Source organism: Sturnira hondurensis, unplaced genomic scaffold, assembly GCF_014824575.4.
Source record: "Sturnira hondurensis isolate 20B ecotype Veracruz unplaced genomic scaffold, ASM1482457v3 Scaffold0004089, whole genome shotgun sequence".
NCBI lineage: Eukaryota > Metazoa > Chordata > Mammalia > Chiroptera > Phyllostomidae > Sturnira > Sturnira hondurensis.
Genome location: NW_028076720.1, coordinates 135509 through 161880, shown reverse-complemented (window position 1 = coordinate 161880; position 26372 = coordinate 135509). Strand labels below are relative to the sequence as shown.

At 50.4% G+C, this 26372-nt stretch overlaps 1 protein-coding gene and 1 long non-coding RNA gene across 8 annotated transcripts; both read left to right on the top strand.

Annotated features, from left to right (window-relative positions):
- The first annotated feature begins 2437 nt into the window (after positions 1–2437).
- Positions 2438–7685, top strand: LOC118985125 (uncharacterized). Its single transcript, XR_005066061.1, has 2 exons — positions 2438–2611; positions 7386–7685. It is a non-coding gene; the product is annotated as an uncharacterized LOC118985125 (long non-coding RNA).
- Positions 7686–8155: 470 nt separating this feature from the next.
- On the top strand, positions 8156–19483 carry ZNF205 (zinc finger protein 205). Of its 7 annotated transcripts, none has more exons than XM_037043370.1 (6): positions 8156–8231; positions 12235–12390; positions 15142–15355; positions 15657–15748; positions 16115–16235; positions 18266–19483. In XM_037043370.1, the coding sequence occupies exons 2-6, from the start codon at positions 12316–12318 to the stop codon at positions 19306–19308; spliced, it is 1545 nt and encodes a 514-aa protein (XP_036899265.1). In that variant the 5' UTR covers positions 8156–8231; positions 12235–12315; the 3' UTR covers positions 19309–19483. The 7 variants fall into 7 exon arrangements, with proteins under 7 accessions (XP_036899265.1, XP_036899261.1, XP_036899263.1 ...); XM_037043366.1 differs by lacking the exon at positions 8156–8231 and adding an exon at positions 8343–9034; XM_037043368.1 differs by lacking the exon at positions 8156–8231 and adding an exon at positions 11277–11365.
- Positions 19484–26372: the final 6889 nt, after the last annotated feature.

Genomic DNA, 26372 nt, shown 5'->3' with positions numbered 1-26372 from the left:
AGCAGCTTCAATGTTTGTTAGTAGAAATAACAAAATGAGAATATAATGGCTGCCTCGCAGTTGTAATTTTTGATGAATGTATACAAAATTGTGCAGAAAAGGTCTTTAATACATATTCAAAAAATGGGGTTTTGTTTCATTGTTTTCGTAGCAAGAGCAAAATAATTAGAGAACCGATCACGTGTAATCGGGACCCTGCATTTAACAGTTCTGAGTGCTTAGCTGTAGGGGTTGCTGACTCCCACTCCCAGCAAATTCCACCCCAGGGCAAATTCTTTCTCCATTTGACAAGTGCAAAGAGTATGTTCAGACAGGAGGGGTAATTTCTTCACGGTCACCCCAGGTGGAGACAAGGTTTGCTCTAGGGTGAGAATGCTGATCTTGACCCCTGTGCCAAAGCTCAGGGACAGAAAAGGACCAGCTTCCTCCCAGCGCTGTGTGATTTGTGTTGTCTCAGCTAGAATATCATAGTGTGAATCAGACAATAAGAGCATTTTTCAAGTCCCAGTCATCAGGCCTAGGTACCCAGGGGTGCCAGAACCTCCAGGTGAGTTCTCACCAAAAGGTTTTTGAAAGGAGTGGAATTCAAATTCAAGGGAAGTTGGCTCTTGAGTCCCGCCACTCCACTTCTCCAGCACACAAAAGCTTCGTTAATATGCATATCTGTGGGGGTTGGGCAGGGTGAGTTGGGGAAACGCTACTCTCACCCTCTAATATTTGACCAACATAATTTGGAGCCCACGGTAGACTTGCTGCCACAAAACCCACCCACACAACAGGAGAGTCCAGAGTGGGGACTCCTCAGCCATGAACTTGTCCTTTCCCCCTGGACACAGTTGGCAGGAGTGGCTTGTCTTTGTTGGCTGGGCTCCACTCCTCGTGCTAGGCGGAGTGGGTAAGGCTGGGCAGTCCTCCCGGGGGCACGTGGAGCCTGCCTTTCCCTTTCCAGTGGGTGCTGCAAGCCTTGTCATAGGAAGTCCTGCAACCTCCCTGACGTCCCCTCCACCACAGGTCCACAGATCTGGCTGGCTCTGAGCTTCCCCCCAGCATGGACCACCCACACCCTCCTGACTTTCCTCCAGCTACCTAATCCCCCTTCCAGGCCTGAAACCCTCACCCCACCCCACCCCCAATTCTCTATCCAAGCTGCTATGACCCCTATGTTTATCCTGGCAGCCTGCACCGCAGGTCTCTCTGCCACTCACCACTCAGGGTCCCCTCTCCAGGGACAGAGATGCTGGGGTTCTCGGAGGCCCACAGGACCAGATTCAGGATCAGCCAGCCTGGGGAAGGACTCCAGGAAAATGCAACAGGAAGTTCCCAGCCCCAGTCCCATGCAGGTGATGAGGGGGCATCCTAGAGTTAACCCTTAAACTCCCAGTTTGGGAGCGGATGTGGGGGAGAAGGCAGGGCGGGGCCAGAGAAATAAAGACAGAGGCGAATCCAGATTCCAACCTCAGACTGCTTATGAGTCTACCCCTTCAAGTAAGAATCACCCCCCTCCTAATCAAAACTGGTCCTGTGCCCCTTGGGGGTCTGTCAGCCTGTACTTTCGTTGGGGGTGGGGGGAACAGAGAAGAGCTACCATTTTAAAATGCCTGCTGTGTGCTAGACTCCTTGCCAGGCATTTCATTCGTGCAAGAAATCTTTGCCAAGCGTCTGCCCTGTGCTGAGGACACAGAATTAAACAGGCCCTGACCTCAGGGGCTTGCTCACGCCAGGGTGCAGGAGAAAACAGTGGTGGGCGCTAAAAAGAAAATAGGACTGTGTAATGGGGGAAGGGAGGGAGCCATCAACACTGCCGCCTAAAATCCTCCCAAGAATGCTGCCAGGTGGCTTTTGACCCCGGCTTTACCAATGACAAAGCAGGGGCTCCTGGGAGGGGAAGTGACTCACCTTTGACTCTAACTACAAAGTCAAACTTTTCTCTCTGCTCTAAAGGGCCTTTTTGGGTTGTGCTCTTGGAGACAGCCTGGAGGGTGCATCTCCAAGGCACCACGCGGCCTGGGGACCTGGGGCCACCTACACAGTGGGCAGAGACTGGGGGCTAGCCGCCCCTCGGCCCAAGCCTGTAGGGGCCAGACCCCATGCTCGGTCTGGCTCTTCTGCAGGGTCACTGTCTTTCTGCACTTAGCACCGGGGCTTCCCCGGCTTCTTTATTTGTCTAGTGTGGGCCTCACTGGACCGCAAGCTCCCTGAGGACAGTGGGCTTTCCCTTGTCTGCCCCACGTCCCCCTCGCCTAGCCTAGCGCCTGGCACATTATCAGGACGGACGAACTGGCTGAAGAGCAGCACGCGGGACCCAAGCTACTCCAGGGTTTGCCGCTCGCCCGGGACCCGGGCCTCCCTATCGTTCGGACTCCTGCCGAGTTCCCAGTCTCTGGCTGCTGCCGCCTGCCTCTGGGCGGGGCCGGGGGGAGGGGCAGGCAGAGGCACGTCCCTCAGAACCTGACCTGGGTCCCCAGGCGCCCCAGTCATTGCTGCTGCCCCTGCCCCCAGAACTTAACCTGTGCCCCCATGGCTATGGCCTTTCGAGGACGTGGCCACGTACTTGACCTCTGGGAGTGGGGGTGGCTGAACCGGGAGAACTGCAGGAACGTGACCTGCCCCGGTAAGGATCCGACCTGGTTGTCTCCGGGCGTTGGGCCCGCACTGTCCCCCGAGCCTGAGGGAGCTGGCTGGGAGCGCAGCGGGAAGATTCGGGGCTCGCTGCTAACATGGATTTCCCCAGCCCCCAACTCAGGCTCACACTTTTTCTGGAAATATGTTAGAAAAGCAGAGACTGCTTGACCCAACTACCAGAAATATTAGCCAGGCAGAAAGGCCTGGAGTGAGAGAAGACCAACCCTAACCTCTGGCCGTCTTTGGCCGTAAACCTCCGCCCGCATGTGGGCTTGGACTAATATTCCTGCCCACGGTTCACCACGTGCTTGCACCAGTCGTTCATTCGGGGAAACTGCGCCCCTAATGTGTGTGCCGCACTGTCCCCGACCCCAGGGCCGCGGACTGAGTGGAACCGACAGGTGCTTCCGCCATGAGGCCTGCAGCCCTGGCGGGACTAGGTCCCTGTAGGAGAGATTCCTTTTGACTTCTCTTATTAACTGAAGTTACATTGCAGGCGGAAAAAAGGGGGCTTAGTGAACATTTAATTCCTTTCACCTTCTTCCTGATCTTTGAAAATATATTCCCCTCTCCCAGAGTATTATCCACGAACCGACAACAATGCCTGTTAAGTTTCTGGATTGTTACTTTATCTCTATTTAGTAAACGATAAATACGTCCCCAAGGAACTTTTAACATTCATCTACCTATTTGGGATGTGTTTCAATATCTCCTAAAATTATTTTCAAAATGTAAACTTCAACTATTCTCCTTGTTACCTTGGCATTTTTTGTATCAGCTAGGTCAGCAAAAGGACCCAACAGTGCTGACTGATGGTGCCTTCATCTTTAGATATTTCAAAGGGAAAACAAATTTCCATGTATTTTCAACTTCTATAGGATTTTCCCATTTAGAATAGTTCAGCGCGAAGGGAAAACTCCTTCTCCAACTCTAGGAAAAATTCCTATTAAAAGTGATGTGATCCCTTGAATAGCCAGCCTCTGGTTCATTCAGTAGCCTAAGTGTGTGTCTCTAAACTGCATTAATAACACCTTTTACTGCAGCTGTGCCCCTAACGTTTCCCTCTGGGTAGTCACAGTCTTGAAGGAGTAATTGCAGGGTGTTTATGGCTCAGCCAGACACCTCACTGAGGAAACACCCCAAGTCCCCTCGCTGCAGGGTAGCCTTGGTACAGAAATGCTAGGGATATTGACAAGAACACAAGGTGAGCCTTGGCATGTGCCAGCCTTTCTTCAGTGTCTGCAAATTTGCTGTCCTCCAAGTTTCTCGTCTCCTTGTCTCTCCCTGGCAGAAGGAGGTCCTTTACCTGCCGCATTTCAGTCACCACCTCTCAATCCCTGAACATGCCTATTTGATCCCACCTCACTGTTCTGGCCTGCAATGGGTGCTTTCACTCCCAACCCCACTTTGCCAGTTCCTCTTCATTCTGAAATTTCAGTCTCCTTGGGAACACTGTTTCTGTTTGCTCTTTATTTTTATTTTCATATTTTATTTATTTATTTTTAGAGAGAGGGCACGGGAAGGAGAAAGAGTGGGAGAGAAACATCAATGTGTGGTTACCTCTTACTTGCCCCCCACTGGGACACGGCCTGTAACCCAGGCATGTGCCCTGACTGGGAATCGAACCAGCGACCCTCTGGTTCACAGGCTGGCACTCAATCCACTGAGCCACACCAGCCAGGGCACAAGTATTTATTTTAAGCTGCAGTGTTTGGGGATCATTTGTAGCACAGCAAGAGATAACTAATACACGTCCCTTGGTGGTTTCATAGCCTCTGTGGCCTCGGGAACCGTGCTCTGTAGCAGTGTCCCTATATTCCTATTTTGCCTCTCAATTCTGTCCACTTGACATTGCTGCTTGGTTGTCTCATAAAAATCTCTAAGACTCCATGTTAAAAACCAACTTGTCCAACCACATAAATAAATGCAAATTCCATGAGAGTGGCTTTGTTGCTGTTCGTTGATGTATCCCTAATGCCCAGCACATAGTAAATCCTCATTAAATGTAGATGAATTAATGTTTCACTTCACACACACTTCTTTTCTGGTATTTTCTATTTTGGTAAATGTAATGCAATCCATTTAGTCACTCAAACCAAAAATTTGGATTTATTCTTGACCACCTCACTTTACTTCATTCTTACATCTTACCGGTCTCTAAATTCCATAGGTCTGACGTCCTAAATATTTTTCAAATCTGCCTGTTTCTCCACCTGCACTGCCACCACACAGGTCCAGATCACCATTATCTCCTGCCTGGACCATAGCAATGACTGAACTGGTTTCTCCTCATTTACTTTATTTTTTTTTAACATTTAAAGTGTATCATACAGAAATGTACACAAACCAAAAATGAAGAGTGTGATGGATTTCCACAAGTGAAAACAGCCCTTTAGCCAGCATATGGATCAAATCAAAATTTACCAACACTTCTGGGGCTCCTCTGGTGCCCCCTTCTCTTCACTTCCCCTCCCCCATCATCACTATTCTTCCATCTACAACCAATTTGTTTGGTCTATTTTTGAACTTTCATGTAAATGAAGTCACACAATTGGAACTCTTCTTCTGGTCTTACTCATTCCACAGCAGGGGGTTCATCCATGTGCTGCTTACCCCATTGCATTATTTATTTATTCTATTGTGGCTAGGCAGTGAGTGGTTTTTAGTTTGGAGCTACATCCAGTAGTTCTTGTATGTCTCTGGTGACCACACATGTGAGTTACTACTAGGTTTGTACCCAGGAGTGAATCACTGTGTCACGGTATGTAGATGTTCATCTTTAAAAGACTGCCACGCTGTCGTCTTGAGAACTTAAACTGTTTCCCCTCCCACCGTCTGCAAACTCATGCAGTCTTTCTTTCTTTCTCTCTTTCTTTCTTTTTTCTTTCCTTCCTTCCTTCCCTTTTCTTTCTTTCTTTCTCTCCTTCTTTCTTAGAGAGAGGGGAAGGGAGGGAGAAAGAGAGGGAGAGAAAGAAACATCAACTGGTTGCCTCTTGTACACCCCCAACCGGGGACCTGGCCCACAATGCAGGCACGTAGGCATGTGCCCTGTCTGGGAATTGGACCAGTGACCTTTTGGTTCCCAGGCCAGGGCTCATCTAGTGCGTTTGTTGCCTCTGGCCTCGGATCAGCCATTTCTCCAAGGAGTCCCGGTTTTTATCATTAGTTGATTTTTTTCACATTATAAAAGTCACATAAATGGAATTTTTTAAAGGATGAAATAAAGTAAAAACAAATGGAATATCTACATTTCTTTCATACTCAATGGAGTAAATGGAATATACAAGATTCTTGTGAAAGATGACATTATGCATAGAGGAGTGAGCCTGAGGGATGGCCGGTGGGGGTCAGAGTCTGCAGCAGGATGAAAGGCTGAAGACATCAGGTGAGAAGGGCCACAGGGTTGGTTCCTAGGTGCCATTGCCATCTACTCCTGTGAGGGACCTCGATTGGGGTCCCCTGATGCTGAGCTGGTCAGAAAGCCTTCTGAGTGTCCCCATTTCCACTTGCTTCAGTGTCTTACATGAGTGAATATAGCCTGGAGCTCCACCCAAGATTGAGGAACACTAGGTATCAGTATTAGGTGGTGGTAGCAGCAGCTACAGGTATTTTGGGATGATGGCACCATCCTAGTTTTCTAAAAATGCACCAGCCTCCAAGGAAAGGTAACAATTTATTTTCAAAGGGCCAACCAGAGTGACTGACTGTTGAGCTTAGTTTCCACAGTGTCCCTGCCCTCCCTGTACTGTAAGCTGTTTTAGTTTCCAGGTAGAGAGTGTTCCAGAAGGTGGGATGAGGGTGTTTGGGGAACATATCCAGTCTACCCTGTCAGGTTTGGTGGCTTGCTTGGCTGAATAAACAGTAGGGAAAATATTAACCATCGAAACATAAAAAAAGAAAACCAGTATGAATATTAGATAGGAGGGGTTCCGGGATGTTTTCTTTGAAAACATTTACTCCCCCTATTTACTCTCCTATTTCTTTGGTTTTTCAAAGAAATAAAATAAGAACCCCTAAGGCTACTGGAGACCAAGATGTGAGAGCTCAAGCGGCCAGCAGAGCTCTGAAGCTGAAATTCCAGCCTTGAAAACTGTGGAAGGAAACACTCGGTGTTGCTCTCTAGTAAGGAGACTTCTGTCCTCCTGGAGCTTGCCCAGGGCAGGAAAATGAGTCTGCCAGGCCAGCATCAGGGCTGATATCAGGAGCCAAGCTTGGGGTTGGCAGCCCCTCTGCCTGCCCTGTTTGCAAGATCAGATGTCAGTCTTGCTCACCCACTAGGAAGCAACAAAGCCCCCATGATAATAACTGCTGGGTAGTTCCAGTTGCAAGACAAGGACACCAGGAATTGGATTGTGAATAGGGACCTGGTTAAAGAAACTGATAATAGCTTTTACGATGGAATAAGCCATAGTTAAAAAACAGCAGAGCACCACTGGAGAAGTGCCGAACTCTTGAACTCTTGACACACAACCACTGCGTCCAAACCTGCGCTAAGAGACTTGACCCAACTATGGCCTGGCTTCTAGAAACAACGTAAGGTCAGGAAGACCTTAGCCCCGCCCCTCCGCCTCCCTCCCCCTCCCCGCCCCTCACCGCTCCGCCAATAATATGCTTGCCTGAAAAAAACCTCAACGCTGCACTGCAGCCAGGAGAATTTATTGTTTGTTCTAGCCAAATGATTGATGATTGGCCCCTGACTCCCTTTCTTAGAGCATTTACTAAAAGGAACTTATAATTGTGAATATATGTCTCTTACAATGCAGATGCCATCTGTCACGGACCTGAGAGTCATTTCTTTGAAGCGCATTCATTTGCCCGGAAAGACAGGCCTTCTGTCTTCCTGCTCCGTGGGATAGACTGTATATCACAGCTAGCAGACAGACACACCTGGCCTAATCACATCTACACTAACAGGCTTTTGTGATTTTTCACTTCTCTGATTCTACTGAACCTGGTTCTCTCACTCCCTCATTCTCCCTTCTCCCAAACGCCCAAATTGGATGGCGCTCAACTCTTCCCCCTGCTATTAGTAGTCATCGAATAAAATCTTTCCACTGCTTTAACTGATGTTCTGCTGTGTTTGTCTTTGACATGCTGCATGGTTTTTTTTCTCTATTTTTTTATATTGAGCAAATTATAAGATGTGTCACACAGACACACAGAGTGGGAGCAGGTCAGCGGCATACCGTATAGTCTCATTTTTGAAACAAAATTCAGAATAGGTGAGTGTGGGAGGAGACTCTAGTCCTGGGAGGCTGGGCGGAATTTGTGCTCCGGATCTCTAGTCCTGGGAGGCTGGGTGGAATTTGTGCTCCGGGTCTCTAGCACGGTAGCCCCGCGCTAGCTCTCTCAGGCGGACGCCCTCTGCAGACAACCTCAATTCCCCCGGCCGTCTCCAGAGCCTGGAAGTGTCCGCCTCGCAGTCACCACCGCTTCGGGTGGCCCTGCACCCGGGATCCGTAGCTGGCACCGCGAGAGAGCCGACAAAACCGGAAGTTGGAATGGGGTAGCCGGACGGAAAACGCCGGCACACCTTCCATGGTCAGAAGGCACCAAGTTGACCCCACTCTGCCCTGCAGGCCCTCGGGGGCGCGGACGCGAGCGCGCAGGTGAGAGTGGCTAGATGGTGCCGTGGAGAGGCGGGGTAGGGGCGTCAGCCAATGACCGACGTCTCCGAGGGGCGGGGCAGCGTCGTTGCCTGGGCGACACGCTCCCAGCATCGGTGCTCTGAGCTGGGCAGCTGGGAGGCAGCGGCTGTGAGAACTGGCCTCCGGGGCCTTTCGAGGCTCCGAACGTGTTCCCTCCAGTGGCCTCGCACTAGGGGACCGCACTGCGGAGTCGCCTCCGAGCCTCTAGGGGTGAGAGGGCCGCGGGCCGCGAGAGCTCTCACATCCTGGTCTCCAGTAGCCTTAGGGGTTCTTATTTTATTTCTTTGAAAAACGTTTTCAAAGAAAACGTCCTGGAACCCCTCCCATTTACTATTCACACTGGTTTTCTTTTTTTCTGTTTTGAAGATTAACATTTTCCCTACTGTTTATTCGATTATTCCTGTTTTTCATGGCCTCTCCCGCATTCCTTTATTTCCCCGTGTGGTCTCTCCTGCCTAAGGTTAGATCATCTGCATTGCCCTGTCTTCAGCCTGGGCCACCTTAATCAGTGCAAGGTTGTTTTTTATTACTTCACATTACTACTTTTTATTAGTGTGTGTGAAGTCCTCTTTAAGATCTGAGTTAGCTCGCAAGCCAGTCTCCTAGGGTAGATCATGATTTATTTCCTGAAGGTAGCATTTTCTCCTTACTCAATCTCAGTGAAGCTGCCTGATATCAGAGTTGGCATTTGTGTTTCCCGTGCTGAAGCTCGCTTGAATAAGTGCCTTCACCCATGATTGATACCCTTGTGACAGGCTCCTGAGGTGAGTACATCCCTGAACTGGTAGCTTGTGAGCTGGGCAGCAGGTGTTTTCTGCTGGAGTTATATGGAGGTCAAAAAATTTAGTCATCAATATTTAAGAGTCAAGAGGTTTCACATAGAAATCTAATTCTTTTTGGCTTCTCTTGAAAAGTCCTCAAGTGTTTGCAATGCCAGGCCCCCAACTGCCCCATTTAAACAAAATATGGTTTCTTGAGGCCTCTGAAGTCCCTCCCTACTCTGGTCTTAAACCCAAGGAACGGTCATTTGTGGTACTGCCTGGGTGCTGGATGCAGTTAGGTTCTGCTCTCTGCATTACTTATTTAATCACCCTGCCTGGGTGCCTTTATGAACTCTTTCAGGGATAGAAGTTCCCATGCAGCAAATGTGAGAGCTTTTCCTCCTAGACCTGCTCAGTCCAAGAGTCAGCCCTGGAAGGGTTTCCTCTCATTTCCAAGAACGGGCTAATGTCGGTCATATAGCAGGTGCTCAATAAATAATTTTTGAACAGTTAAGTAAATGTTAAGACTTCATTTGGTTTAGTTTAGGTGATTCCCTGATGGGATCCAAATCTCTGGGCTTCCCCAGTATCCCCGAAGTGTCTCTTTTGTCTGGTAGAGAAACTTTTGCCCAGGAATCAGAGCACACCCACTCATTTTTGGACTTGATGCACTCCTGGGATTGCCTTGGGTTGAAATGATCCATCTCAGGAGCAAGGCCCCTTCTTCGGACACTGGCTGTGCTCCTCCTCGATGGAAAAATGCTCACAGATGAAGCAATTCATTTTTTCCAGGGCTCCCTGTGGCTTATTCTCATTTTGTAGCTCTCTCTGGCTAGAAAATAATATTGACTTTTGCTGTACCTTTGTATATCTCTCTTTACCTTGAGGATTAAAACACCTGGAAACCCCTAAGGGTTTGTCACTTCATCAGAGTGACAATACAATGGGTCAGAATCCTAGGACTCCTAAAATATGTTTAACTCCAAAAGTCAAGTTGCAATCTCAAAATGCTGCAGTGGCAATCTGAGATCAGTTCCCAAATGTGGGGAATTTGTATCCAGAGTTGCCAGATGTTCTAATTTTTCAAGAAAATCCATTTTTATTTTCTAAAATATTTTATTTATTTGTTTGTTTATTTATTCATTTATTTTAGAGGGAGGGGATGGGAAGGAGAAAGAGTGGGAGAGAAACATCAATGTGTGGTTGCTTCTCATGTGTCCCCTACTGGGGACCTGGCCTGCATCCCAGGCACGTGCCCTGACTGGGAATCGAACCAGCGACCTTGCTTCACAGGCCCGTGCTCAACCCACTGAGCTACACCAGCCAGGGCCCATTTTTATTTTAATTCTTCTAATTTTTTAAATGTTGAAAAGTAAGTTTTTTAAAAATTAAACACTTGTGACCCCTTGCAGCATGCCTGTGGGGTGGTACAGGGGCCAGTCATGCCTGTCTTACTGGGTGAAGTGGACACATCTCACAGGTCTCCTGTGAGCTGAAGGCAGTGGGCATGGGAATGTTTCCTGGAGGAACGAACCTTCCCGGAATTTCACCGCAGGGCTGACCCCCACCCCCTTCCTGACTGGGAGGTGGATATGAAGCCACCAGGATGTCTGAGGGTCTGGGACCCCATGACAGTTGATTAAGACCCCTTTACTCTCGCTAATACTAGTCTTGAGATTAGCTGGGGGTATGGGGCCTTTAGAAAAATCAAATTGACCCGCATCTTTTGGAGGTGTAGGGCATGGAGGTAGAGGACAGATCCTAGGCCTCTCCTAAATTTCTTCCTGTGGAGAGAGAACTCTGTGCCAGTCTTGTGGGGAACCCAGAGGACCTGCGCACCAGCCTGGGGGCTTTAAATAAAATCCAGAAATGTCTTTATGGACTTCAGAACTCTGTAGACTTTCAGAAGCCCAGAAGGGTGCTGAAAAGGATCATCATAAACCTCCACCCAGCAAGTGCCCTTTTTCCTGTGAGGGCTGCTGCAATGCTCTCTCTGAAACGTCAAATATCAAAATCCTCCAATAAAATGCATTTTCCCATATTGGCGCTCCTGCTTGGCTGGCATTATGAGTAGTATGTGCCCGGAAAAGTGATTGGGAGCTTCTAGCACGGATCTGGAGTGACTTGGCCAAGAGCAGGTGCAACTGGACTCAGGACCCTAAACCCCGGAACGGTGGAAGCCAGGAACCCTCTAGGACTGAAGCTACGTGGGGAACGGGATCTGGGAGGGACTTCCTGTTGTCTTTAATCCCAGTCTCCACCCGTCTCCCTTTCCCCGGTGCAAGCTGCTGAGAATCCCTTCCCAGGGGAGGGGCCCTCTTTCCGCTGGCTGAGGTGTCCCATCCACCTCCAACTCAGTGAGGATGGGCGGGGGTTGGGGAGGGGACATGGATCCAGAGAGCTGCGCAGGCAGCCAGCTGGCAGGAGGGAACGGGGTCAAAGGTGGAGGGCTTGGAGAAAAGGGGCCCTGGACCCAGATTGGGGAAGGACCTTGAGCCAAATGGACTCCCAAACCCAGGTGGGAGGTTACAGCCGTGGGGAGGGTTGTTGAGAGTGGGCAGCTCAATTTCTGGACCCCAGGCAGGGCTGAGTCAGGTGGAGCACAGGGTGTATGTGTGTCCTGGACCAGGGAGACGGCAGGGCCTGGATTCCTCAGCTGAGCTGGCTGTGGCAGTCAGGGCCCCACACAGCACCTGTTTTGTAAGATCTCTGCAGATCTTTTGGCTTCTAATGACAGGAGATACAGATTCCTAGTCAGCCCTGGCTTTCCCTGAGCTGATCGCTCTGAGATGCAGGGCTACTGTTTCAATGATAAAAGGAATGGCACAAAATAGCAGTTCATGGAAGTGAGGGCCCCCAAGACAGGGAGGCCACTGGATGGCATCAAGGAGGCTTTTTAAAAAAGATTTCATTTATTTATTTTTAGATAAGGGGGAAGAGGGGGAGAGAAACAGCAATGTGTGGCTGCCTCTTGCAGCACCCTCACTAGGGACCTGGCTCACAACCCAGGCATGTGCCCTGACTGGCAATCGAACCAGCGACCCTTTGGTTCACAGGCCTGTGCTCAATCCACTGAGCCACACCAGCCAGGCAGGAGACTTATTTTTAATTGGGACTAGAGATGAATCTAGCCCTACATGAGATTTCGGGGGTACTTCAGAGGTGTCCAGGAGATGCTAGCTGATTTCCTTCTGCTCTTCCAGGCTCCTGGCCAGAAGCTGGAGGGGACTTGGCCAACAGAAGGAGAAACGACTCAGCTGTGCTTTGTAGCTCTGAGATAGAAAATGTCTGCAGACTGTGGAGGCACGCAGGATCCACAGGACAAAGAGAGAGCCCGAGAGGTATGGACATGGTGCCAGGTAAGGGAGGTGTGCTCTGGAAAACACTGGAGTTGGATGGGATCTTCACAGCAAGGCATCTGGGCCAATGGAAGAGTTATGCACACTGGGGTGCAAGGCTGTGGATGGGCGTGAAGTGGGAAATGAAGAGGGGGTGGTGTGATGGGAAATACCTTTCACATGGGAGTTGACTTCTGCGGAACCCTGTTGCTTGGCCTGGTGCATTCCGTGAGCAGACCACAGGCCACATGAGGTAGCAGTTGGGTTCTATAGGGGTCCCACCGGTGAGGCCAGCTGTCTGAACAGCACCCAGAGCACACAGAAGCCTCAGCCTCCCCATGCCTACCACACACACACACTGTCCATGGCCTGGGACCCCTTCTCTCTGGCTCTGAGCATCTAGGCCTTCCTGTGCGTGTTGTGTGTGTCTGTGTGTGTAATTACAACCTGTGGGGAGACCAGAGTCACCAGACTTGGAATCAGAAGAATGAGTCAGTTGCAGCCATGTGTGTGACTTTGGGCAAGTACTCTGGCCTCTGGGAACCAGGAGTATGATCTATAAAATGTGGATCTTGTACCTGTCATTCCAACCATGTCACGCAGGTGGTTGGGAGGTTTAGAGGAAATATTGGGCACAAGAGTCCTCTGTAAGCAGTTCATCAGCCTGCAGGAGACCATTACTGTGACATATAATATGAGAACACCCATGACAACTGCCACCTAGGTTAGAGAGGTCTGTGTCCCCTCACCCAGTAATTCCCTTCACCCAGAGAGGTCAGAAGTACACGCACAAATCAAGTATTAGCTTTATGTTTTTCCTACCATAGAAACACAATTGTTACCACTGTTTGGTTTCCTTTCCAAAATGCCTTTGTAAAACCAACGGGGCTCTGCTGACATTGGGTTTTGTCAGCTCACACAGTAGAGTAATAACAATAGCTACAGGCACTGTTCTGTGTTTATCCAGAACTTTCTGGAGCAGGCAGCTCTGTCCTGCATCGTCTGTGTGGAAAGTGGAGCAGCTGGGTCTTGGAGCCTGCCTTATCCCGTAGCTCTCAGGCTCTCTGACTCCTGCCCTGTGCTCTTGCCTTTTGAGACCCTGACACAGATGGAGATGGGGGGCGGGGGCAGGAGGGATAGGCATGAGTTCCCACAGAAGGTTGGCCAGTCCCATGAAGTGGGTAACAGTGAAGTTTCACCGAGGGCCTCCCAGTAGACGGGAAGTGACTTAACCAAAGCTCCTGAGGTTTGGGCCGACACGGTGCCTGCTCCAGGTCAAATGGCTAGTGAGGAGTAGCTCTGGGCTTGGGCCCTGGTCACCTGACTGATGCCTGCTCCTTCTTCTTCCAGAGCACTGGGCTGATGTTGGTGTGATGAGGGGGGTGGAGTGGAGAGGACCCTGAAGCCCCACTGGGCAGGGTGGTGCTGAAGGGGGTGAGCTGGAGAGGAGCTCCCTTTTCAGACCAGGTGGGCATCAGGCTTTGGCACAGGGTGTGGGCACCATTGGGCTTTTTCCCCCAAACTAAAAAACTCCAACTGCTCCGACCAAATTGAGTCAGGCCAGATATGCCCAAGGCCACATGATGCCTCCCTGTCACCTTAAAGACATGGTCGCCTGAGGGATGACTCGGGAGTCAGATACCCTTGAGATAAATCCTGGCTGAGCCACTCCACGATCTTGGGCCCTTGTCCAATCTCTGAGCCTGGGTGTATTAGTTCCCTGGGGCTGCCATAACAAAGGGTCACAAACTTGGCTTAAAATAACCAGAATTTGCCCTGGCTGGTGTAGCTCAGTGGATTGAGCACGGGCCTGTGACGCAAAGGGTCAAGGGTTCAATTCCCAGTCAGGGCACATGCCTGGGTTGCAAGCCAGGTGCCCCAGTAGGGGACACATGAGAGACAACCACACATGGGTGTTTCTCTCCCACTCTTTCTCCCTCCCCTCGCTCTAAAAATAAATAAAATATTAAAAACAACAACAACCAGAATTTATTCTCTCACAGTGCTGGAGGCTAGAAACCCAAAATCAGGATGTCAGCAGGGCTCCTTCCCAAGCTCTGGGTAGGATTGTTCTGGCCTCTTCCAGCTGCCGGGGTTGCAGGTGTCCTTGGCTTATGATGGCATCTCTCCGATCTTTGCTTCTGTCTTTGCATAGCCTCCTTCATGTTCTTTGTCCTCTTTGTATAAGAATACCAGTCATTGAGGCCCTGGCTGGTGTAGCTCAGTGGATTGAGCGCGGGCCTACGAACCACACGATCGCAGTTCGATTCCCAGTCAGGGCACATGCCTAGGTTGCAGGCTAGTTCCCAGCAGGGGACTCACAAGAGGCAACCATACATTGATATTTCTCTCTCTCTCCTTCCCTTCCTCTCTAAAAATAAGTAAATAAAATCTTTAAAAAAAAATGAATACCAGTCATCGGATTTTCAACCCCCTGCACTCAGTTTTCTTCATATGTTAAAAATAATAACCACACTGCTGTTAGAGGTGCAAGGCTTGGACTGAAACAGGCAGCCACCCTGTGGGCACTTGGCCAGCTTGCACCTTGCTGGGTCTTTACAGGCTTGCTTTCCTTCCCTTTTGTGGGTAAGCAGGAGATGCGCAGGTCCCTGGAGTCGTGAGAAGGAAGTAAGGCCAGTCCCTCAAGTGTGTCTTGTATGTGGTCGTGTGTTCGGCTACATCAGGCGTCTGTCTCTGCAGGGACCCCAGGCATGGAGGACATGGAGCTTTTCCAGTCTCCATCCCAGGATTAACGAGGGCTGCCGTTCCTAGGTTCCAGGTCATGGGCATCCTTGTCAAGAAGAGCTTTCCAAGTCGAAGGATATGGTACCCTTTGGAGCCACTCAGGAGTCACCCTACATTAAAACAGAGATGCAAGAGCTGCACCCTGAGGGGGCGTCACAGGAGGACAGGGCTCAAGGAGGTTGGAGCTGGAGGTGCCTGAGCCAGGGCTCTAAGGAGAAAGCTCTTTTTCTACCTGGTGGAGGTGAGGAGAGGGATGTGGCGAGGTGCTTTCCCGGGCAGCAGCTGTGGGGAGAGGTGGAGGCTCACAGCCCAGGTGGGCAGGGGAAGCAGTTTCTGCCATGTTTAGGAAAGATGCATGGATGTCTGCCCACTTGCCTCTCGTTGGTCACCCTGGCACAGTCTCAGAGCCTACTGACCCTCTTCTTGGGTGGGGTCGAAGTTGGGTTTGAGGCAGCTGTGGGGGTGCCAGGCATGAGCTCGCTCAGGGAGCAGCAGGCCCCGAGGATGCGGTGGCCTCCCTGAGGACCTCTCTCCTCTCTCAGCCCTCCCCTTCCCCCAGGTCCCTGTGCTTTCCCAGGAGGGGAGGACCAGAGACCGGCAGATGGCTGCAGCGCTCCTCACTGCCTGGTCCCAGGTGAGTGCCCCCATCCAAGGCTGGGAGGGAAATCGAAGGGCACAGAGGGATGGTGTCTGACCAAATCATCCTCTGGATCTCAGGGCTGGACCTGAGGGTCAGGGCCAGAGGGGAATGTGCTGGAGAGCCTGAGCTTTGGCTGTGGTGTCAGAAAAGAAGGCCTCTTGTTTTTGTCTCCTGTATTCTGCTGTACACAGTTGCCTTATTGTTGTCCCAAAAAGCCATCTTTGGGCAACTCCTGCTTCACCCACAGACCTGGGCAGCAGGTTAGGAGTCAGGATCTCATCTTGGCCTCAACTTGGCACCAATAGGCCCCTCCCCATGTCGTGGCTTGTCCTGCAGAGTAGGCATTTTGTGTTGTTTCAGATGCCAGTGACCTTTGAGGATGTGGCTCTGTACCTCTCCCGGGAGGAGTGGGGGCGGCTGGACCACCCGCAGCAGAGTCTCCACCGGGATGTCCTGCAGAAGCGAAATGGGCTGGCCTTGGGTAAGGGCTGGCATTTGTGCGGGGTGACCACTTCCTGAGGCCCTGGATGTCAGAGGTGGGGTCTGTCCTGCCATCATCTTCCAGCTTTCCAAGGCTTAAAACCTGTTCATTGTTCACGTAGATGGTATTTTCCCACAGAACCTTCCTAGTGATGGGCGTGCTCTGTGTACAGGCTACAGTGGTAGCCGTGAGTCAGATAGTGGCTGTTGAGCTCTAGAAGTATGGCTAGAGTAACCGAGTATTTAATTTTATTTCATTTTAATCAGCTCAAATTTGAACTAAAATAGCTACATGTGTCTAGTTGGCTGCTGTACAAGACAGTGCTGACCTAGAGATTCCACTTCTCTTTGGTTTTTCTGTGGCGCTTTTCCCCATTGTTTCACCTGCCTCTTTCTCGAAGCCCAGCATTAGACATGTCTGATCAGAAAACTAGGCTCTGCGGTCAGGGCCACGTGTCTGAGGTAGGCAGACATGGTGTCAGTAATGTCTGCCCTGAGGGGCATGTCCTCGTCTCTGAGGGGCTTGGCTCTCGGTTTTTCTCACAGTAAGTAGTTACATCCCTGGACTTTGACTCCTCACTTTCAGACTCTTGTTTTCTTGGCAAACTTTTCTAAGATCTTATGGAAAACTTCAGTGTGCATTCATTGTTATCCATTCATTCATTCAGTCTCTCTGTCAGTACACATCTGATGCACACCTGCTAGTGCAAGCAGACTGTGGGGCTCGGTCGTGCCACCCCTTGACTTCAGTGGTGGGCTGAGACCCTCCCTTGTCCCTGTTGGGCCCCAAGATCACAGCCACCCTGCTCACTCCTTTAATTATCTCAGGTTTGTCCACCACCTGTTGTTAACACCCCCAGGGCTCCGATCAGCAGGTCTGGGCAAGCCTGGGAGATCAGAGGGAACCTAGCACCCATTTGTAGCCTCATGACAGCTCTCACAGACAGCCTAAACCAACGGTCCCCAACTCCTGGGATATGGACCAGTACCAGTCCGTGGCCTGTTAGGGACCATCCCCAAAGGAAGCTTGCCTGAGCTCCCCCTTACCTGTCCATGGAAAAACTGGTTCCTACTGTCAGAAAGCTTGGGGACTGCTGACCTAAATCACTCAGTTTGACCAACACATTCCCTTCCTTCCATGGGGCTTGGATCAGGGCATGGAGGCCAGGCCCTCTGCTCTCTTACTGATTTGACCAGAATTCTCAGGCCCTCATCCAGGGACTTGGCAAATGGACCTTTGGTTTCTGACTTCTGGGTGGTGTTCCTGGTCCTTCATGTCCCAGGCCCTCTCCCCGGAGCCCTAATTGCCAATGGTCCTGGGAAGGGGTGGGTGTAGGAGTGGCAGACATTGCTGGGCCCACAGTCGGGGCTGTGTGAAGAAGCGGGCTGCTGGCAGCTGACCTGGCCCAGCCCCTTCCCCATTACTTCTGGTGCTCCTTCAGGGAAACAAGGCAGAGCCCTGCCTCAGCCCTGAAAAGAGTATGTCTAGTGGTGACCGTGGAACATGCTTCCTAGAGAGGATGGCCTTGTGACCCCAAGCTGTGTTAGAGGTCACGTGGTGTTACCTGGCATTTCCACAGTTGGACCCGTTCCCCTTTTGCTCTGTCAGTTCTCAGGGGGTGGTATCTCCTGCCAGGGAGCCCGGGAGCTCTGTCACTGAGCATTGCATCTCTTTTTGGCCAGGGTCTCCTTTAAGCGGAACTTTCTGGGCCTCCCACGTACAGGGCAAGGATGAGGCCTCGAGTTCGTGTCTGCAGATGGGAGAGGAAGAGAAGAGAGGTGGATTCAGAGGTGGTGGGTAGGCACTGGGTTGTCACTGTCAGTCCCAGGTGCCCCTTGTCAGTGCAGGCTCTGTTTCCTATGGGGTGCAGGCACATGGCCCTACCTGGGGCAGGGGCTAGCCTTCCCTCCTCTGCAGAGGTTGGCTCTTATTTCCCAGGTTCCCCTCAGGTCCTTATACTTTTCCCCATCTCCAGAATTCCCTTGAGTCCCTCACAAAAGCTTCTCTCTGGTTGGAAACTCTTTTTCCAGGAATGGCAGAGGTGAGAAAGGAAGAGCCGACCTCATCCCCAGCAGTCCTTGGGGATGGGAAGTCCTTCAGGACCAGGGCAGGGAGAGCCCAGGAGGATATCCTGCAGTGTGGGCATCAAGCAGCCACTGGCCAGAGATTGGGGCCAGCCAAAGGTGACGAGCAGCCAGGTCCCCGGAAGGAGAGACAGCTGGAACCGGCCCTGCCCGACACCGGCCTCCCAGAAAAACCCAGGGAGGGGGATACAGGTACTCCCGAGAGCAGCAAGGAGGGCCTGGTCCCTGATGGTGACGCCTCTAAGAAGACCTACAAGTGTGATCAGTGTGGCAAGGGCTTCAGCTGGCACTCCCACCTGGTGACGCACCGGCGCACCCACACGGGTGAGAAACCCTATGCCTGCACGGACTGTGGCAAGCGCTTTGGCCGCAGCTCGCACCTCATCCAGCACCAGATCATCCACACGGGTGAGAAGCCCTACACCTGCCCCTCCTGCTGGAAGAGCTTCAGCCACCACTCTACACTGATCCAGCACCAGCGCATCCACACAGGTGAAAAGCCCTATGTGTGCGACCGCTGTGCCAAGCGCTTCACCCGCCGCTCGGACCTGGTCACCCACCAGGGCACGCACACAGGTGCCAAGCCCCACAAGTGTCCCATCTGCAGTAAGTGCTTCACACAGAGCTCAGCCCTGGTCACCCATCAGCGCACTCACACAGGGGTCAAGCCCTACCCGTGCCCTGAGTGCGGCAAATGCTTCAGCCAGCGCTCCAACCTCATCGCACACAACCGTACGCACACCGGGGAGAAGCCCTATCACTGCCTTGACTGTGGCAAGAGCTTCAGCCACAGCTCGCACCTCACTGCCCACCAGCGTACCCATCGTGGTGTCCGGCCCTACTCTTGCCCTCTCTGCGGCAAGAGCTTCAGCAGGCGCTCCAACCTGCACCGGCATGAAAAGATCCATACCACAGGGCCCAAGGCCCTGGCCATGCTGATGCTGGGGGCGGCAGGTGCTCTCTCAGCACCCCCGTCTACACCCACCTAGGAGGCCTCGAGGGAGGCGCCAAGTGCTGGGGAGGAGTAAGGGTAGCTGTAATGGAAGTGAGAAGGAGCGAAGGGAGTTTGGGAGGTGCTGGCATGGGGTGGGGCATGGCAACATGGGAACGAGTTAGGGTGAAGAGCAGGCAGGCTAGCTGTAAATTAAAGGCCTTGGAATTCAAGCCATGGCCTATTGCTCCGTCTTGGGGCGGGTGGGGGTAGGGAGGTATGGGGTGGTCGGGGGGAGCTGGTGGATGACCCCAGACTGTGGGAGGCTCTTGGGCCCACAACATATCCTCACTAAGGCATCCCTGAGTCATTGCTTTCAGGGCTTGGGCACCCTCTTCCCCCATCCTTGACTTGGCTTGGAGCCCAATCCAGATAGTGGAGACCATAATTCTCTAGGTAGAAGCTTCTTAGCATAGATATTTTAAGACCTGGATCTAACCAACCACTTCTGGAATTATGGACCCCTTGCTGGGTGCCCTGCTGCTGCCTCACTCCCATCCCAGGGGCATTGCCCACTGAGCCCTAGCTCCCTTGGCTTTTTAGGAGCCAAGGGTGAGGCAGAGCCAGCTTGGGAGTTCATACTTACTGTGTCCTACCTTCCCTGTCTCCTGGTTCAGGCACCACGGCCAAGTTTTGTGGCTGGACATTTTGCATCTGCTACTGGGGCCCATTGGTGATCCAGTGAGAATTCTACACTTGCCAGGGGCCAGTGTTCCTCCTTAGCCTCTTCACACATGTCCTTTATAGTTGCCCTACCCAGCCATGCTTGGTTGTTTTACCCCTGGCCTTCTGGTTTTAGACTTCTGTCGTTTCTATTTCCTATTCTCTATTTTTCCTGGGAGGGGTGGGCTCAACCTGCTTATTATACAAGATTTGCAGCCTAGCTTCTAGGATAACATGCAGTTCTGACCTTGATGTGTGCATCACAGAGGTCATCAAGACCCCTGTCTCTGTGGATCATGGAGCCACCAGGGTGGCTGCAGCCCTGGTTGGCTCTCAGGTCCTAAGGGACGAAGTGGCTTGAACAGGATGCCAGACTGAGAATAGTAATAATAGCTGCCAGTTGTTGAGCAGCTGTCCTGCCAGGCTCAGGGCCAAGCACCCTGTATATTGTCATCTCTACTATCCACAACACTAAGCAGTGGATTTTATCCTAGTTTTATAGATGAGGAAACTGAGACTGGGAGAGAAGACCATTAACTTTCCCAAAGCCATACAACCAGAAAGCTGGAAGCTGAGGTTCAGGGCTAAGAATTTTACCATGTAAAGAATACCCCTATTTCCACACACCCCAAAAGCTATTGACTGTCTAATGCATGATATTATGAGGCAGGGCTGTCTAAAAAGAGTAAGACAGCAGACTGGACCTTCAAGCATGCTGGACTTGAGATGGGGAGAGGAAGGAGCATATAATCATTGGGAGGCCAGGAAGCTGCTGATTAGTGGGAGCCAGGGCAGGACTTGGTGGTGTCTGGGTGGTCCCAGTGGGATCTAGGGTTGAAGTGCTGGTGAGAAAGAAAGCAGTTTCCTCCCCTCTGCTTATCTTCATGGCTCTGCTTACAGCCAGAAATGGGATTTCTCTGCTTGGCTCAGGGTGAGGGCCGATGGGGCTCACACACAAAAGCAGGCTTGCTGCCCCCAGGAGCTGGTTTTCTAATGAAGGAGACTGAGGTGGAAGGAGACTTAAAACAACACTAGGAGCTGCCATCACTTGTCACAAGCTTAGCAAGGAATATTCACTCCTGCAGTGGCTATTTGCTTCTTTGGGCTTCACGGCTAGCATGGCAGAACTTGAACCCCTCAGAGGTCTGTCAGGTGAGCCAAGGAGTCATTTAAAGGCTCCACCCTGGCCTATGAAGAGCTCAGAGACCACAGCATTCAGGAGAAACGGTTTTCCCTTCTCATAGCATGGTGCAGAGGGGTGTGATTTCAAGAACCCACAGGTCTGTCCATTCCTTCCTAGATGTGTAACCAGAGGTCATTCTGGCACGGACCAGGAGAGAGCATTTTAAGAGTGGAACTTGGCAGTTTGAAAAATATTTGACAAGAGCAACTAAGACTGAGGATGTATCTGGGGCATTGTGGAAAGGCCTAGAATGTCATGGTGAAGGGTTTTCTTGATTTGGTAACTGATGGAGTGCCACTGAGAGATAGCAGTCTGGGGCTCTTGATATTTCTGGGTATCAGTTGAGAAGAAGGCTTAGAGGTTCAGCCTGCTTCCTCCTTCTCACACCTGACATACCAGTTTCAGGGCACCACAGAGCCCGACCTGGATACTCACGGTTGACCCTACCCTGTGCAGCCCTAGACGCAGCCCAGGTCCTGGCTGAGGACACTCGGCCAGCTGGTCACGCAGCCCTCGCCGTGTGGAGGTGTCGGCTTCAGCACAGCGTTTGTCTGGGACAGCGCCTCCGGAGCTTAAGCAACCGTGCCGGGCAGTGAGGCCTGAAAACCCCTTGGGGTCACCAGGAGCCCTCTACACCTGTTTGGTGTTAGCCGGGAGGGCCCGTTCTGGAAAGCCCTGCCTCTCCCTCTGCCTTTAGCCAATCAAGTGTCCAGGTCGGGGAGAGAGGCGGGCACTGTTAAGACTGACCTATCACGGCTGACAACTTCTGAGGACCGTTTTGGTTCCCACCCGCTAGGCCCCCAAGCTGCACGGTCGATGGGGCTAGTGTCCGGAGGCTCTTGACTCCCCTTTTATCCCGCATCAGTTGCAGAAAGAACCAACGACCCAGGATTGGACTTCTGGGCTTCGTTGTCTACCTTTGAGCTTTCAGAGCCTGCCCTGGGCCTATCACAGAGATGCTAAACCTCCTGCCGTCCTAGACAGGATTCGGAAGGAGGTATAGGGCCGCTACCGGCTTCTCATGCGAGCCCCAGCATCTCGTTGCTGTCCCAGAGACCCCTGGAGCCTGAGCCTGGCAGCCACTTTGGGCCCTGATGCTAACTGTCGTACGCGGCGCAGAGAGAGGCCTGACGTCTGCACGGGCCCCAGCCCCGACGCCTCCCGCTGGCACTCGAGCAGCTCCAAGCTCGGAGAACGGTGCTGCCAGTGAGATCCGGGCACTAGTGCGACAGTGGCCGGGGAGATTGCGGTCCTCTTCAGGGGGAGCCGGGTAAACTGAGGAGGCCAGTGCGAGGTGAGGGGGTGGTAAAAGGCGTGGAAACGTTAAACAGGGTCTTAGCTTCGTTCACTCATTCATTTTTCAAATACGAAATGAATGCGTTCCAGGTTCTTTGCTAAATGTTGAGGAATAACTGATTAAAAAGTCAGACAAAAACCTTGTCCTCATGGGGTTGGCTGTAGTGGTGCAGACTGGGTGCAGACTGGCAGGCAAATAAATGACACATACATTAATTTGAAGTAGTGGCAAATGCCAGAAAGAAAGGGACGGGTGAAGCAGTGGAGAATTCTAGGAACTGACAGAGAAGGCAAGAGGGGGACATTTAAGCTGAGACTTAAAAGAATGACCAGATGCCGTCTTACGAGAATTTGAGGGCAGAACCTTCTAAGCGAGGAAAACAAAATGAGTAAAGGCCCTGTCAGGAAGAGATTGATGTTCCATGAGTTGAAATGACAACCCTGGTGGGAGGGAGGGGAAGCTGGAGGTGAGACTTGTGAGGGCCAGTGGCCTGAGGTTTCTCCCTGATGTCTCATGGAGCAGCGGTCCCCAACCTTTTTGGCACCAGGGACCGGTTTTTCCATGCACGGAGGCGGGGCCGACGGGGCGCGGGGTGGGGGTGGGGGCGGCGCTCAGGAGAACTTCACACACTCCCCGCCTGCTGTTCTCTCATTGCTGGTTCATAGAGGCACCGACCAGTACCAGTCGCTGCCGCGGTGTTGGTGAACCCTGTTATGGAGAGTGGAGAATGGGAGGTTATGAGGATGGACCAACCTTCATGCTCATGCTCCTGATCTAGCCTGTGGCATGCGGTCAGGCAGGCTACCTGCCTGGGCTCCAAATGCAGTGCTCTGACCTGCAACTCCTGGAGCACTCCAGTTTTTCTGTTCTCAACTAATAAAGCTCCAGGCCAGCTGTGAAGGTTAATATAAGTGAACAGGCCACTGACCAGACCAAAGTTGGACTGAAATCTAGAGGGGAAAGTGAAAAAATGCCCAGAGGGCCTATTTCCTGCAGCCTCTCATATACTCTCATGTTCCTGTCTTCATGCCCATTACAGGTTCCTAGTGATGATAGTTCACTGGGGCTAACCACTCTTTATTGAGCACTTACTGTATGTTAAGAGTTAATATTGGGTTAAAGCAGTTAATATTGTGTTCTTTCCTTTATTTATTATAATCTTTATAATAACCCTATTCGGTAGTGAGTCAGGATTCAGCTCAACTCCAAATAACAGAGATCTAAAATAACATGGTCTTAAAACAAGACTCAAGTGTATTTTTCAAGATAATGTGTGGAGGTGGGCCAGAGGTAGGCAACCTATGGCAGGGCCGGTATGGGAGCCCTAATCTACACAGCCAACAGAAACCCAGGTTCCTAGCCTGCTTGCTGCTGCACCATCATTAAAAGTGCCACTTCAGGATCCCAAATCAAGGATTTATACATGCTGATTTTAAACTTAAAAATTTTTACGTATATTTCATTTTATATTTCAGTGTAAAGGTAAGGGAGGGAGAAAGAGAGGGCAAAAAATATCAATTGGTTGCCTTCCATACACACCTCAGGGGACTGAAACTGACTGGGCATGTGCCCTGACCAGGAATCGAACTGGTGACCTTTTGGTTCACAGGATGATGCCCAACTGACTGAACCACACCAGCCAGGGCTTAAATTAAAAGTTTTAAAAATTTATCAGTTTTAGAGAGTAGAAGAGAGAGACACACATTGATTTGTTCCACTTATTTATGCATTCATTTGTTGATTCTTTTTTTAAAAGATTTTGTTTCTTTATTTGTAGAGAGAGGGGAAGAGAGAGAGAGGGAGAGAAACATCAAGGTGTGGTTGTCTCTTGCACACCCCTAACTGGAGAATGGGCCCACAGCCTAGACATGTGCCCTGACTGGGAGTCAAACCAGCGACCCTTTGTTTCCCAGGCTGGCACTCAATCCACTGAGCCACACCAGCCAGGGCTCATTGGTTGATTCTTGTATGTGCCCTGACTGAGAATCAAACTCATAACTTTGACATATCAGGACAACACTCTAACTCACTGAACTACCTGGCCAGAGCCTTAAATTTTTTAATCAAATGGGAATACTATGTATAACTTTATATTAATAAGTTTCAAATTATACATGAAAGGGATGATTTCCTGGAAAAAATAACTATCAACATTTAGTCAAACAAAAAAATAAACATTTAGTCAAGGAGATAGAAATTCTGAATATTCAGTATCCCACAGGAGCATTATAAAAATATCTATTTTTTCTCTTTCTGTTTTTTAAAATCCTCACCTGAAGATATGTTTACTAATTTTAAAGAGGGAAGAAGGGAGCGAGAGAGAAAAAATTCAATGTGAGAGAGGAACATTAATCGGTTGCCTCCCATACACACCCCAACTGGGGATTGAACATGCAACCTAGGTATGTGCCTTGACTGGGGATTGAACCTGCAAACTTTTGGTGCACAGGGCGACTCTCCAACCAACTGAGTCCCCTGGCTAGGGCTCTATTTCTATTTTTAAAAATATTTTTTTAATTTATTTTAGAGAGAGGGGAAGGGAGGAAGAAAGTGAGGAAAAGAAACATTAATGTGTTTAATGTTTCTTTAAACAGGGGGTATGCAAGGGGTTGCCTCTTGAGTACCCCCTACTAGTGATTTGGCCCGCAACCCAGGCATGTGACCTGACTGGGAATTAAACCAGTGACCCCTTGCTTCACAGGCTGGCACTCAATCCACTGAGCCACACTAGCCAGGGCTCTGTTTCCATTTTTTTTAAAGACTTTATTTATTTATTTATATTTAGAGGGGAAGGAGAGAGGGAGAGAAACATCAATGTATGGTTGCTTTTCATGCATCCCCTGCTGGTAGTTGGCCTGCAAGGAACCGGCCTGCAACCCAGGCATCTGCCCTGACTGGGAATCGAACCGCGATCCTCTGGTTCACAGGCCCGCGCTCAATCCACTGAGCTACACCAGCCAGGGCCTCTGTTTCCATTTTTAATGAAAGAACTCTTAGTAGGCAGTAGTGCTAGACAGGGTATACATTCTGGTTGTAATAGAGATCCAAAATAACAGTGGCTTAAACATGATATCTTTTTCTAACATCACCTGCCTTGGTATAAATCCAGGGCTAGTTTGGTGGCTGCACAGTCATCAGGAGTCCAGGCACCTTCTATCTCATTGCTTTGACATCCCTGGGTGTTACTCTTATCTGCATGATCCATGGCACTACATCTAAATTCCTACAGGCAGTTGGGGAAAAGAGACTAGAAAGACGTGACCCATCCCTTTCTAGTAAGATTCATGCACCACGTCTGCTCACATCTCATTGGCTTCAATTTAATTACATGGCCATACTTAGCTGCAGGAGAGGCTGGGAAAATATACTCTTTATTCTGAATGGACATGTGCCCATCAAAAAATTCTTACTATAGAAGGGGCAAACTGATACTGGGGAACAACTAGTAGTCTTTTTGCTACAAATGAGAATAGGTGCTTCTTAATATGATCATGGCGATATATCAGAGGCGAACAATAATCATAAATCATTAAAAGTATTTTCATTAACCAAGGCAGTGATGTTTGCTGTCCTAACATTGTTTAGGGAGTTCTGGACAATACTATAAGACTAAGGCCATAATGAATATAAATTTTGGAAATGAGTATATATTTATGGCACAAATTTTATTTTTTAAATTATAGGTTATATTTTCTAGCTAGAAAAATAAACTAAAACACTATCAGAGGAAAAGAAGCTGCAATTAGGTTGTCAATTTCAACATACTTGTTTGCAATTATCATCTACCAATAATGCCCAATAGAATATATGGTGTGTGTGTGAGTTACTAATTTGTCTTTCAGCCCCCAAAATGCTCTTTTTGTCCTGCTTTGTGATACTGAAGGTGGCCAGGTCCTCTAGACATTTCTCCTTTGCTAGC